The sequence below is a fragment of the Protomyctophum parallelum genome (genome assembly GCF_964188405.1).
Source record: "Protomyctophum parallelum genome assembly, chromosome: 18".
NCBI lineage: Eukaryota > Metazoa > Chordata > Actinopteri > Myctophiformes > Myctophidae > Protomyctophum > Protomyctophum parallelum.
This window is the reverse complement of record NC_139716.1, coordinates 28,736,981-28,751,980: the sequence shown is the minus strand read 5'-3', so window position 1 is coordinate 28,751,980 and position 15,000 is coordinate 28,736,981. Positions and strand designations below refer to the sequence as shown.

At 43.8% G+C, this 15,000-nt stretch overlaps 1 protein-coding gene across 1 annotated transcript in view; it reads right to left on the bottom strand.

Moving 5' to 3' along the window:
- arhgef40 (Rho guanine nucleotide exchange factor (GEF) 40) overlaps window positions 1–15,000 on the bottom strand; it is a 113,907-nt gene that overhangs the window by 2,941 nt on the left and 95,966 nt on the right. Inside the window, exons 24-26 of the mRNA XM_083788741.1 lie at window positions 12,269–12,452; window positions 10,275–10,385; window positions 5,306–5,421 (exon numbers count right to left, since the gene is read on the bottom strand). Coding sequence (XP_083644867.1) covers window positions 5,306–5,421; window positions 10,275–10,385; window positions 12,269–12,452 — 411 coding nt within the window. The remainder of the gene's footprint in view (window positions 1–5,305; window positions 5,422–10,274; window positions 10,386–12,268; window positions 12,453–15,000) is intronic.

The following is a 15,000-nucleotide window of genomic DNA, read 5'->3' as shown; positions in this document are numbered from 1 at the left end:
AAACTTTTGGACCTTGTGCGCTGTGTGTGTGTGTGTGTGTGGGCGCGCACGCACACACATATGGAGAGAGACAGTGATTTAATGAAAATCAAGATTTAACGTCCTGTCTCTCTATACGCTATCACAAACATTAACATAAAAAACAAATGATGTAGCCTATATAAATATGTATCGGGTCTGGATCGCATCTCTTGGTGAACTCTTGTGCAGTGTGTGATCCCTAGTTGGCGATCAATCGTGAAGGATAATATGACAGCCGATTCTTTCGTTTTTAAAGACTCTTGTATAGTGTGAAATACATAACGATCTGATGACTCGCCGACAACTTTATAAAACTCCTACAATGTGTAAGGGGCCATGAAATAAAATAAATCATTCATTCAGACATTTCCCAAAAGGAAATGCATGTATTTCATTCAGTCTGACTGACCAAAAGGAGGGATAAAACATATCCCCACTGGCCATAAGAAAACGAATGACCCAAATGTGTGTGTGTGTGTGTGTGTGGGGGGGTTATGGGATCGAACCCCAAATCCAGCGATGCACGGTTATCCCGGTGACCAAAGGGTTAATGCATCAGTCACATGACTACACTGTTCCCCCATTCAACTCTCAGTCGGACACCCCCCCCCACCCCCCCGTCCCTTTCCTGTCTAACTTCAATGTCCAATCATAATACAGCAGGAATGTAGACTATGACATCATCTCTAGGAAGAGAAAAATAATAACTTTTGACCCCTGCTTCTCATTAATGCTAGATAATAAAATCAGCTGAATGAATAAAAAGGGGAACAGTGGCTGTTTTCCATATAAGTGACATTAATTAAGAAGCCATTCCTCTTCATAGAGCAGTGGTTCTCAACCTTTTCAGGCTGTGACACCCCCATCTACAATAGTGATTGGCTGTTTTCACAATATTGTTGTTTCTTTCGTATATAATTTGACAGTGTGGGGGGGGGTGCCCGCTGGCCTAGTGGTCCAGGCGCATGCCATACAGGCATACAGTATAGAGCGTCGCAGTCCCTCCTCCTTTCAGAACAACGAGTGGTCCAGGAAATGAATCGCAATGCATTTGTCCCATAGGCATTTCGTGCTTTATTTATTTAAAGACCTTTTAAGCGTTGTAAGAAGCCAACTCTTGTCGTGACAAATCATGACAACACACACAATATTTTGGACCAAACAAATAATTACAAAGAAGAAAAACAACAAAAAAAGTGTTGTAACCTGCCGTTTTTTTCTACTTTCTAATTCTTTGTTTGGCCCGAAATATTGTGTGTGTTGTCATGATTTGTCACGACAAGAGTTGGCTTCGTACGACGCTTAAGGTCTTTAAATAAATAAAGCACGAAATGCCTATGGGAAAAATGCATTGCGATTCATTTCCTGGGCCACTCGTTGTTCTGAAAGGGGGAGGGACTGCGACGCTCTACAGGCTCTGGATTGACAGCGTGTCGCGTGTTCGAGTCCCGTTCATGACAACCTTTGCTGCATGTCTCTCCCCTTCTCTCTCTTCCACTTTCCTGTCAGTCTTCACTTGAAACTATCAATAAAGGTAGAAAAGCCCCCAAAAAACGTCAATTTTGTTTTGACAATGTGGCCAATGTTTGACCACTTTTTGAGGGGCGCTAGCCCCTCCTATATGTCCAGCTTTCAGTGTGTGTCCACAAACCTTGTCCAACACAAACATTTAAATTCCATTGATAATGAATGGGCAATTTTACGTCATAGTGTAAACACAAACATTGCGTAACACAAGCATTGATGACGAAGGTGAGGACGCAAATTGTGATTGGCGGAATGAGATGATGTACGATGATAAGAGCGCCCCTCACTTCACACAGGTGTGATTTTTTTATAGTATAGTTTGGTGACTACCTTTTTTTTGTATTATGTTTTTTTGTGGCTTTCGCCTTTATTTTTTATTTTTTCATGGAGGGACAGACAGTAGGCTGACAGGAAATGGGGAGAGAGATGGGGGGGGGGGGGGAGACATGCAGTAAAGGCCGTCGGGATCGGGAGTCGAACCCGCGGCCACACTGCCAGACTGGATTACCAGCCAAGGTGCCTGGACCACTGAGCCACGGCCCAGTTGTTGATTACTTTTGATGCAGTATTGGTCTTTTTCCTTCCTTTTCTTTTCACTAGGTATTCAAAGTCCTGTCCGTGTCAGAGGTTGATGTGCGTATAAAAGGTGCCGTGATGTTTGTACTTTTTCTGTTTTGTGTCTATGGAGTTAACAAAAGACCCCCAGGTGCGATTGGAATATTAAAATGTTTCTTCCTGAAAGACGAAAGCCTTTGAGTCAAAAGGCCCAATCGAAAAGGCAGCAGTTCAGTGACATCATAACCCCTAACCCCTCCCCCATTATCATACAATGACAGCTGTGGGCGAGGCTTAAGTTCAGGGTGGTGGTGCTAAGGTGAACACCAGGTGTACTTAATGAACTGGTGGGTGTGGCCACATAAAAAACATAATTTTAACACTTTCTGTTTACACTTGTTTTGAAAAGAATCTTCTTCCTAGTATAGTCATAGTACCTGATGATGAAGGGGGGGGGGGGGATCACGGCACTCCATCTTTAAATTGTCACTTCCCTGTCCTCTCCACCCCCCCTCCCCCGCAAAAAAATAATAACCCACAGGTTGAGAACCACTGTCAGAGTGTCAGATGGATGGATGATGATGAACCCCCCCCCCACCCCACCTCAAGTTCCAATGGAATTTTGACATTTAGTTTGGGATCAACTCATGTGGCAAACAAAGGATATTGAGGATATTAACATTTCTAACAAGATCATCTCCCCCAACAGCTGTTCTCAAATGTCAAGGACTCCAAATTCCTCGTCAAGGACCCTCGAACTGACATGGATTTTGCCCACGAACCCCTGTCTGAAAATACTTCGTTCAGACAAACTGAAAGTATCGAGCGCGGTGCCAAAGTATTGCGAGCTCGTAGATTGCCTGTTTCCGACTAGCCGAATTTAATAGGCGTTTAAACTTTTTTTTGCTGGTTTACTCTTGGAATTCCCTAAATGTGAAAGTCATTGATCTACACAATCTTTTTGAACCGCACTCAACCGCACACACACAATGAATTTAAGTAAAATAATAATAAAACAATTATACAACGATTGGTTGAAACAGCCATCTAGCCGTGCGTCAAACGTTGCGACGGAACGCCTAATCAAAGCATAAAAATCAGCTGCTCTGTTCTCCCCAGAGCGCTCGCCAACTGGGTTGCTATAGGCTAGCGATATTCTTGGGACATTTGCGGTCTTAGTGGCTAAATCTGTCATTAAAAATATATAATCTTTTCAGCGAATATCTTTCGTTTTAACCCATTTTGTGCGGGAACCCCTTTTGGTGTTTTAAACATTATGTTCTAAAACGGGTAGTCCCAATACTTCATTCTGATTGGCTGGTTACCGTCACGTGACCGGTGTAAATTTCACCGATAACCCACTCCTTCAATCACTTTGTATCAAACTGCAGCCTTGTAGCTGAACTGGGGAAGGGGAGCGCTTGATTGCTTTACAAACACATGTGACTGTGAATGTGTGGCTCCAGGCAGCCCCGTAAATACATCAAGCGCTATTCTCCCGTCACATAGGCTACTTGCGGAGCAAAACAAGGAAGTGTTTTGGCTCTGGGTCGCTCGCTCTGGTGGCACAAAGCGTAGATACTTTTGTGAATTTAATAGTTTTAATATTGCTACGTATATGTTTGTAACCGTTTTAGAAAAGCAATAAGCCACTCGAGGCCCCAGCTTACCGGGTATTTTACACTGGCTGGGAGGTAGAAGACCTGCCTACGCTCCCAGGCAGTGTAAAATACCCGGTAACCTGAGACCTCTCGTGGCTTATTGCTTAATTATAATGTAGCTATTGAAAAATAGCAGATCTACAAGCTCATAGCGCGCCACCGAGTGGCGCGCTACGAGCTTGTAGGTCTGCTATTTTTGAAAACTGTCAGGATGTAGAAGACATTTTTAGAATTTGATCTCAGGTCAAAATGGGTTAATGAAATTGAGTCAACGTTTTCTTTTCAAGTGGTGTGCGATATGACGATAAGACACCGTGAGGCATTCTAACGTCTCCACAATCTGCCCTTTTCAGAGAGATCGTAAACCGAGTGCACATTCTACGCGTTGCAGTTCTCGACCTTAACTCATACCTTAAAGGTATATTCAGTGATTTCACTTAATTCAAATATCACTTATTTTTTTGTTTTGTTGTGATAATCCTCCCTACTATAGAGTGTGCTGACCATATAAGGAGTTCCTCCCTGTCCCCAGTTAACCCCTGGGGGTCAAAAAACCATAGGTTTCGTTTTTGACTCTCTATCCTGATTGGACGAAAGGCTGGGTCCCACAGCCAAAAACGAAACCTAAGGTTTTTTGAGTGAAATCACTGAATATACCTTTAACATATACTTATACATCGCAGTATAGCGACGAAGGGGCAGGCAGACAGACAGACAGACAGACAAGACAAGACAGACGAGACGAGCTGTGAGCTTGAAGATCAGCTATTTGTGCCATTTGTCGTAAAAACTAAGTATATACTGTTAGGATGTTCTGTTTTAAATCATTAAAGCCTGTGATTAAAACAGACTGTGGACGCACGATGAACTCCCGGTGAACTCACGTCTGGCTTTTTTACTGGAGAACTGACTGCAGCGGTGTAAAGTAACTGAGGTACAATTTTGAGGTATTTGTACTTGATTATTTCCAATTTCCAAACTTTTACCTTCACTCCACTACATCTCAGTTCCAAATATTATCGTACTTTTACTCCACTACAATGATTTGAAAACTTACTTTGTAGATTTTTGATTGTTATTACAAAACATAACCTACATTAACCATATCAGCCATATATACGTACATTTCGGGCCATTTGAAAATAGCAGATCTACAAGCTCACAATGACGTGTCACGATTCGTGACACATTTTGGCCATTTGGAAATAGCAGATCTACAAGCCCACAATGTGTCGCATCGTGAACACATTGTGTTTGTGTGTTTCTACAATAGTGTATTGATACTTTTACTTAAGTAAAACATGTGACACCACTGACTAACTGTAGAACTGTACTTACACAAACACACGGAAATCACAGCCCTGTGGGATTGTGTGTGTGTGTGTGTGTGTGCGTGTGTGTGTGTGCGTGTGTGTGTGTTTGTGTGCGTGTGTGTGTGTTTGTGTGTGTGTGCGTGTGTGTGTGTGCGTGTGTGCGTGTGTGTGTGTTTGTGTGTGTGTGTGCGTGTGTGTGTGCGCGTGCGTGCGTGCGTGAAGACCTACCTGCAGTGTGTAGGTGGTGGTTGACCCGGAGCCTCTCCTAAGGTCCCTCCCAGACCCCGGGGAGCCCCCCTCCTTCTGACTGCCCACGGAGGACGAGTCAGAACAACTACTGTGGACTGAGAGAGAGAGAGAGAGAGAGAGAGAGAGAGAGAGAGAGAGAGGGAGAGAGAGAGAGTCATTAACAGATGTTGTCATCAGTCTAATGGTTCCCAGGTGAATCATGATTACATCCACCCCGGGGATCCCCCCTTAAATCCAGGTACGAAAATAATGATAATCGCAAAATTATATACCCATGCCATAATACTTTGATTCCTATAATCAGGAGCGTCAAAGCGTCACCACAGCTTCACTGTGAGTACGTCGCGACACCCGACCGACTGACTGCTTTTTTTGTTTATTTTTCCACTTGGACATCAGCAGCAACAACTCTGTTTCCCCTATATTATAAAAGCCTATACAGGCCCATTTAAGGTTGATTGAATGGCGACTGTGCCATTTTTAAGCTAGTCAAAGCATGCCAAAAAGAGAATTAAAACGCCAAATTCGGCATCGTCCCTTCCCCACGCTCATCCCCCCCCCCCCCTGCCTAAATTGTCAATATATCATGGCTGCTGGCAGTCCAAAAGTGGTTGCACCACACATGCCACTTGATATTGAGAGAGAGAGACAGAGAGAGAAGGAGAGAGAGAGAGAGACAGAGAGAGAAGGAGAGAGAGAGAGAGAGCTTGGTGAAGCTTGGTGTGAATTATTTTCAATGAATGAACTTGAACGAATCTGCCAAAAAAAAAGAGTCTAGCCAAGAAGAAGCCACCAGGCTATGAATGAACATCCACCGTGCATGTACTCTCACAGGGGAAAGACAATTCATGCATTGAGCTCTGTCCTCTCGCTGTGCTCAACGAGACACCTGCTGTGCACTATGCGTAATTACAACCACCACCTCTCCATGAATGAATGGGACGGCGAGCGTTAAGATTTGGCTCCGGGGGCGGGCTCACGAATCGAGGGCTGAAAACACGTACCCAGAAAGAATACAAATATATTTTTTTGCCCACATAATTTCCCCCCCTGGCTCTCCCACACTGGCACTGACTAGACTTAGAGTATAAGCACAACCTTTCCTGGAATGCGTCTTGTATGATCATGACTGAGAAGACATTCTGCTGCTGGTTTGGCCTGAGTGAGATAGGAACCAAACACCTGGTAGTTCTGAAGGGATTTAAAGCATCTGTCATCACTATGACTAAAACTAAATAGAAATTTGCTGAAAGTTTTAACAAAAATAAACATTCTGCATTTTTTTTAAATACAAACCATTAAAAAGAAATCAGCATGGGCCAATGTGTATTCATGAAAACCTTGTTGCTGGCTCATTTGTACCATCCAGGACACATTTGTGATCAGACGGAATATGTCACAAGCAGACAGATTAATTAATCAAATCTCAGCACACTCAGAGGCTACAAACAGGCTGCAGGGGATCTTGCTAATCAGCACAGGTGGAAATAATGTTCTCAATCAGTGGCATGCTCTTTCACCTAGAAGACACTATTACAATTTGAAATCTTAAAATTGATAAAATAAATAAAATAAAAACCTGAAGAATGACGATGCTCTACATACGGTTCATTCTAACACACCCTGCCCCGTTCCTGTTCAACTTGGGCCATTGAGGAAATATTTAATTAGCTCCAGTGTATTTTAACACTTATAGTGTTACTATATCTTGCAAAAAAAAAGGCGCACACACCCAGCTCCACCACATATACCGGGCTCAATCCCAACCTCCGGAAAACACTTATCATCTCTCCTTTCTCTTCCCATCACTCTCCACCGTGCTGTCTAATAACCCATTCTGACCTGAGATCAGATTCTAAAAAATGTCTTCTAAATCCTGACAGTTTTCTGAAAGACCTGAGATCAGATTCTAAAAATGTCTTCTAAATCCTGACAGTTTTCTGAAAAAGCCATGTTTCTATGTCAGTCGTTCTTCGATTTTTCCAAAAATAGCAGACCTACAAGCTACGAGCTTGTAGATCTGCTATTTTTCAATAGCTAAAGCATAACACCAAAAGGGGTTCCCGCCCCAAAATGGGATAATACAAAACTTGATTGCCTTGAAAAGTAATCTCCAGGAGAGAGAGAGAGAGAGAGAGACAAGCGTACACACTTTGAACAACAATCCGGTGTGACTTCTTCTTCTAAACTGGACTTCCTGGACTGACAGATTGAAGCGAAACACAATCCGCCCTGACCCTCATCCAGAGGCCTGTAAGAGGAGACGTACTGTACACGTCAGGCTTCATGGGTGTAACTATACTGTACATGTGCATGCAGAGTAGTGTCTTCTTCTTCTTTACAGAGTTGGAGGGAACGGCTACGATGCTGCGTTCATAAACAATGGGGTCTAGAGTATATCGGAATCTGAACGAAGAATTGGCACTGGAGCGACTCGGGCAATTTTTTCTTCCATGAATGAATGCCCTACTACTTGATCATACTACATCGTCACACAAGAGTAGCAGATATACTACCATTGAATTTGAATCAGTTTATGTGTGAAGTGAAGTTTCCACCCCGACAGAGACGAATGACGATATTCAAAATTGTGAGAAATATTCAAGCCAAGATATGAATAAAAAAAATCACGAAATATTCTTTCTGGGCCTACTGGCAGCGTGAACATCGCTCCAGTCGTTTGTGAGTTTTAGAATAGACACAGACAGCCACGAATGCACACACACACACACACACACACACACACACACACACACACACACACACACACACACACACACACACACACACACACACACACACACACACACACACACACACACACACACACACACACACACACACACACACACACACACACACACACACACACAAACCATCTCCTAGAGCAATGATTCCCAAACTTTTTCATGTCAAGGACCCCCAAATTGACCCTAATTAGCCCGCGGACCCCCATTTGAGAATATATGCCAGGGACCCCCATAAGAGAAGATTATTATGGCTCTAGCAGTGATTCTCAACCCGTTTAATTTCAAGGACCCCCCAGTTTGACATGCCTATTAGTCTACAGACCCCCCATTTAATAGTGTGTACAAATGGAACCAAATGGACCCGTTGACACTCTCAAGAGTTACAGACCCATAAGGGTCCATTTGGTTACAAACTGTCATTTAGCTATAGGGGACCCCCTGGAACTCCCTCAAGGACCCCTATAGGGGTCCCCGGACCCCACTTTAGGAACCACTGTCCTAGATCATTGGTTTTCAACCTTTTTCATATTATCAAGGTCTATTATTTAATATTCATTCGACTTTTGAGCCACGGACCACCATTTAGCCTCTCAGACCCAAAACGAAAGAATATTTTGTTGTCGTCGGATAGGATATTGTGCGCAATTCCATGCTGTGTTGATGTTGGTACCATTAGGAGGCAAACGATCAAAATTTAAATTCTTCTACATTCTCTAATATTGTGTAGACTCCTTGTAAATTAAGCAATGCAGATGTTTAACAACAATGCAACTCTTGATAGTTAATTTTACACTCTCAAGAGTTAAAAGATCTATAAGGGTCCATTTGGTTTAACAACTCTTCATCATTTAGCTGGGGGGACCACCTGGAACCCCTCCTAAGGACCTCTGGTGGTCCCCGGGCCACTGGTTGAGAACCACAGTCCTAGACCTAGATCCCCCCCCCCCCCCCCCCTCCCCCGCCACCCCCCCGGCCAGTACATAAAAACCATCCAAACCAATTAATCAGAGTGACAACTCTGTCTATATTCTCTGAATTGCAGGCCCCAGATATGATATGTTCTCTATAAGTCATTTTCCTCTCAAACCAAACGGCAGTCCATAAATCCATCAGTGGGATTAGGGACGGATGGGGGCATGTGTGCATTTATTTTTAAAGGTGTACTCGTGGGGAGTCATATCGGTTTAACGTGGTTAAATGTAGTGTGACATCCTTTATATAAATGGACACTGCAGTGCATATATCATAAAGACTTGGACACAGCGACGGTATCATATTGTATACTGAATGTACAGTAGCACAGAGCACAATCGTTGCTTGAGTACAGCAAAGTCAACCATTTCATTTCAGACGGAGGCTATAAGACGATTAGATGACCAGCATATAAATCAAGTTAAACCATAGTCTATCTTTCTTGATATAATATTTTCCACCGCCTTATAATGGTTTCTTATACTTTTCATTATTTTAATCAGACCAGTGTGTGTCCAGTGGGAAACCTCATATGAATCTGATCTCAGGTCAGAATGGGTTAAGAGATGAAATTTACCTGGGGATTGTATGTAGAATACAAAGCCCCGTTCCCCATCTTAAGATGTTCATTGTTTTGGGTTTTGTTGCCGGCCAGCAACACTGCGTATTTTATAGGCTATATTGGATGAATTCCACAGGGGCCACGCGCTCTGAACTGCACTGGTTGTTTTTCTGTTGTTCCAACTGTGCGTCTTACAATATTAGAATATACGTTAAAGCACTTGCAGTAGAACTAATTAATGTCTTAAATCCAGCCTGAGAACTTCTGGCAGTGAAAAACAGTAGGAGCATGTTGAGTTACATTTATATTGTTTGTGTGACCTATGGTCATCATGTAGTTCAAGGTCATGACCGAAAGAATAAGATACAAGTGGCCCAAAATGAGTTTTCTCTAGTTTGCTCTAGCACCCCCTAGTGTCTATCTGTGCACGCCACTGGGCGGACACATAGGTGAACCACACATAGACACGGACATTGCTGTTCCTTGGAGTGGTTTTTGCACCACTCAAAAATAGCTGACCTACAAGCTCGTAGCGCGCCACTCGGTGGCGCGCCACTCGGTGGCGCGCTATGAGCTTGTAGGTCTGCTATTTTTCAATAGCTAAACCATAACATAATGTTTAAAACATATACATGTTGGTTGTAGGTTTCTAAGACTCCTATACCTCGGTCGTTGAGGCTGAAGATGGAGTCCAGCTCTGAGACCGGGGCTCCCGTCACGTCCAGGAGCAGTTTACTGGACACACCCATGCACAGAGACTCCTTCAGACACAGCTCTGGAAATAAGGACATATATAGGTCACATTTAAAAGCCTATTTAAAATAAGTCTCCCAAATGAATTTAAGGTCTAAAAAAAATGTACATTCATACAAATATGAATGTATTGTATGTAGTATAATGGATTCTGTATATCCTGTGCAATGAATATCCTTTGAGACTTGTGCACTTGTGTCAATGTCACCTGGTCGGTGACGGTGATTGGGACTGATTGGTTGATGGGCCACAGGTGTGGTACGTCACACTACTATATATACATGTATTGTCTACCCGGAACGTTACCTACCACCAGTAAAGATATTTTGGGAGCATCAAAAACATCCAAAGCTCTCAATCTGTAATGTGATACACATATATATTTAAAAAATAATGTATGAAATGGATTTATTTGTGTGGAGTTTGCATGTTCTCCCCGTGCCCCCTAGGGTAGGTACCCTCACAAAAATCACACCTGTGTGAACTGAGTGGTGCAACTCCCCCCCCCCCCCCCCCCTCTCTCTCTCATTAGCAGGCAACAGTGCAGCACTATATCTCTCTCTGTTTCTGGCACAACAGCGCCCCTACTGGTACTCAGTCATACTGGTGCTCATTAACATCACATAGGTGAACAACACATAGGTGAACACGGACATTGCTGTTCCTTGGACTCAAAAACATGCAGCAATCCTGGTCTCTAACTCTCTATACTGCCTCCCCCTGGTGGCCATGGCGCCTGATGGAGGGGAAAGGAACTGGTTGGAATAACATATTCCTTCCACACGCTATGCGTCAGGTGAAAAGAAGCGGCTTGGACTCCGCATGCATGGAAGGAAGCATGAGGTCAGTCCGTTGCTCTCCATAAGGTTGGCGGAGGGAGTGTAGCGCCCAGGATTACAGACTAGAGTCTAGACGAGCAGTTGAGACGAATAACAGTCCAAGTGGGTGAGCAGTATGGGTTAGCGCCCCAGCCTGTGTCCTCCGTGAGGAGGAAGCATAGAGTATATATATCTATAGAGAAGACACCCGAGTTCTCCTCCCATCCACTTGCATTGAGTTGCTCAAAAGCGCATGAGGCGGATTCACTCCTCCTTCCTGGTAGGAACAGAGTGCATTCTGGGACGGATTGCAATGGTGAGTGGCCCCAAACACATGAACGCGCTGCCGTTGAACGCGCACGAGCGTCGTCCGTCGTGAACGTGTACAATGATAGTCAACGGACAGCGCGTTCATGTGTTTGGGGCCAGGCTGCAATACCTTCATTCGGCCACTATGTCCATTTCGCCTCAAGATTTCCTCTGGGTGCCTTCTCTATAAATATATATACTCTAAGTCTGGTGGGAGGAAGTCTGGTGCAACGCACAGGTCCTGGTGAGAGCAGGAGTGGACCTGGTGAGACGTAGGAAGGGCCCGGTCAGGAGTCAACCCACAGAGCCTATAGTCCTTCCACGCGCCAGAATTTGGTTCTCCCAGTCCCAGGAGAGTAGTTCCGGAGCAACGGATTGTGAGGCCTTGCTCATTCCCTGATAGACTGATGGAGGGTAGCTACTGGGACGTAAGTCGGGATTTGATCAACCCCGGCTGGGTCGCCTGAGTGAGGGGTATGATGTTGGAAGACCCGAAACCCCGTTGACCTCAGGATACATCACTGAGGATACCAGGTGCATCCATGCAATGTATTTTTAGCTATAAGTCCACACTAATTATCCATAATGTAGAAATTATGGATAAGGGGTCAGGACATGCAGCTATGCCTTGTTCGGGGAGGGGTCAGAATAACCAGAATGACCACGGCTACACATAGGTACGCACGGACATTGCTGTTCCTTGGGAGTGGTTGCACCACTCAAAAACGGTTGCATAATGGGATAAAAAAGATAAAAAAGAAAATAAATAAACAAATACCGGTGTTGTTGATGGCGTGCGTCCAGAGCAGCTGGGCGATGTCGTGTGTCCAGGCCTCGCGGTCCTCCGGCTTGTGGGTCTGGATGGTGAGGAAGTCCTTGGTGCGTTGGGAGACCTGTCTCACCCACAGCTCGAACCTCAGGCCGTCGTCGCCCACGCTCTGCGTGAGACCCATCTCCCCCGACTGGACCACAGAGCAGGGTGGAGAGAGAGAGAGAGAGAGAGAGGGGGGGGGGGGGAGAGAGTGAGTGAGAGAGAGAGAAAGAGAGAGAGAGAGGCAGTGTTGTTTTCGTCGACTAAAACTAAGACGAAAAATGTTCGTCGACTACCTATTTTCACTGACAAAAACAAATGGAAACTAAATGAAAACTAAGCTACGATGACTAAAACTGAGACTAAATATACTGACAATTTAGTTGACAAATAAAAACTAGACTAAAATGTTAGGAAGGGACTAGTGGACAAGAGATCCAGTATAAGTCAATTTACACTTGATTGCATGCTGAAAATAGTTGATCTACAAGCTCACAACGCGTCGCAACGCGACGCGTTGTGAGCTTGTAGATCGGCTATTTTCAGCAAGTGTAAAAACACTCATTACGACGGCATCAAGACCCGCCAAAATACATTTTAGTCGACTAAACTAAATCAACTGTAGATTTAGTCGACTAAAATCTTATGACATTTAGTCGACTAAAACTAGACGAACACTAAGACATTCCAGGTGACTAAAATGTGACTAAAACTAAATGAAGTTTCAGTCCAAAGACTATGACTAAACTAAAATAGAAATTTGCTGCCAAAAACAACAGTGGAGAGAGGGAGGGAGGGAGAAGACACCGTTGGAGCAGTGTGTGTGTGTATTGACTGATTTAATGACTGATTTAAGCAGTCACACCTGGCCTGAGTCAACCTAGAACTGGACTCAGAGCTGGGTGTGGCACCTGTTGTGCATCATGGACTTGATCAAGGCACTTAAATCAGTCACCTCCACAAACACTCAGGCCAGGTGTGCCTGCTTAAATCATCAGTCATCCTCCCTCTCACAGACCCAGTTTACAATAAGCCTGTGAGGTTGGCGAGGCTATTCAGTATTTAAGTCCGACGTCATTTTGTAGTGCTACGTTACGTCCGGGTCCAAGTGGCACCAGCTCCCGTCCGCATCCCATTGTAAATAGAATATCTAAACGCGTGAATCTTTTTAAATTGACGTTATTTTTCAGAAAGGAAGCCATAGAGGGTTAAAATGGGTCTTAATGCTTCCAACTCGAGTAGAATTATTAATGTTTTGTACAAGTGTCCATGACAACAAAAATATATGATGTGGAGACAATAAAGACTATTATTATCATTATTATTGAAGGTGGCAACAGTCCATTTGCTCGGTAAAATATTTCGGGGGATATTTACAATGTGTGCAGGCTTGAGTATGTTGAATCTAGTTTGCATTAATGAGGATTTAGTTGACACAATCAAATAAAATGGCGATAGTATTCCATGTGGGGCAGACGGCCTGTCACAGCCAGATTTTGGAGAGCAGCGCAGCTTTGTTGTTGCGAGGAAAGCGGTAAAATGAGACTTTCGTCTCAGATTTAGTCCGACGGAGCGTCACAGTATAACTCCATGGGGACACAAAAGCGACACAAAAGTAGGACCCGGAAGTATCTCAGGAGGGGGCGCTCACGTCACAGCTAAAATACTGAATAGAGCGTCGCAGTCCCTCCCCCTTTCAGAACGACGAGTGGCCCAGGAAATAAAATGCAATGCATTTCTCCCATAGGATTTTCTTTAAGTATTTATTAAAAGACGGTTACGCCGCGGACAAAGCCAACTCGGATCGTGACAAATCATGACAATGAACACAATGTTTTGGGCCGATCAAATCATTAGAAAGAAGAAAATAAAGGCAGGAGACAACACTATTTGTTTTGTTTTTCTTCTTATAAATTATTTGATCGGCCCAAAACATTGTGTTCATTGTCATGATTTGTCACGATCCGAGTTGGCTTTGTCCGCGGCGTAACTGTCTTTAAATAAATACTTAAAGAAAATCCTATGGGAGAAATGCATTGTATTTCATTTCCTGGGCCACTCGTCGTTCTGAAAGGGGGAGGGACTGCGACGCTCTATAGGGCAAGTGCTACGGCAAGTGCTATGGGCGCTAAGATTGAGTCTGAAGAGGTGGGTTTTTCAGACTACGAGTGCTGTTTGTAAAATAGTGTTGTTCTTTGTACGTGAAAGAAAGAGAGATACTGAGTCAAAGGAAAGAGAGAATATAATAGATAAGAATGTTTTTATGCATGAAAGAGGTGTCTGTTACTGAATGAATACTTTATACTTTATATAGCCTGCACGTTTGACCATATAGCCTAGACCAGCGGTGGGCAACTGGTGGCCCGGGGGCCACATGCGGCCCCCACCTTCACTCAATGCGGCCCGCAGGTTAATATCAGAATACTGTATTGATTGATTGATTGATTGAAATATTTATTAACAGTTTGTAGAATTTACAGTACATTTCAAGCACAAACTCAATACAAAGACTGTCAACTGTGAGTGGACGACCCAATTAAGCATTACACTTGTTTACAACAGGGTCCACATTGTTCAATTCATCAAAACATTTAAAGACATACACCCATTTAGAGACATACAAATAGACATTTCTATGTAGCTAAAGAACAGAACAGGAATTCATCATATGGGAAGCAAAAAAGGGAAAATATACAAGC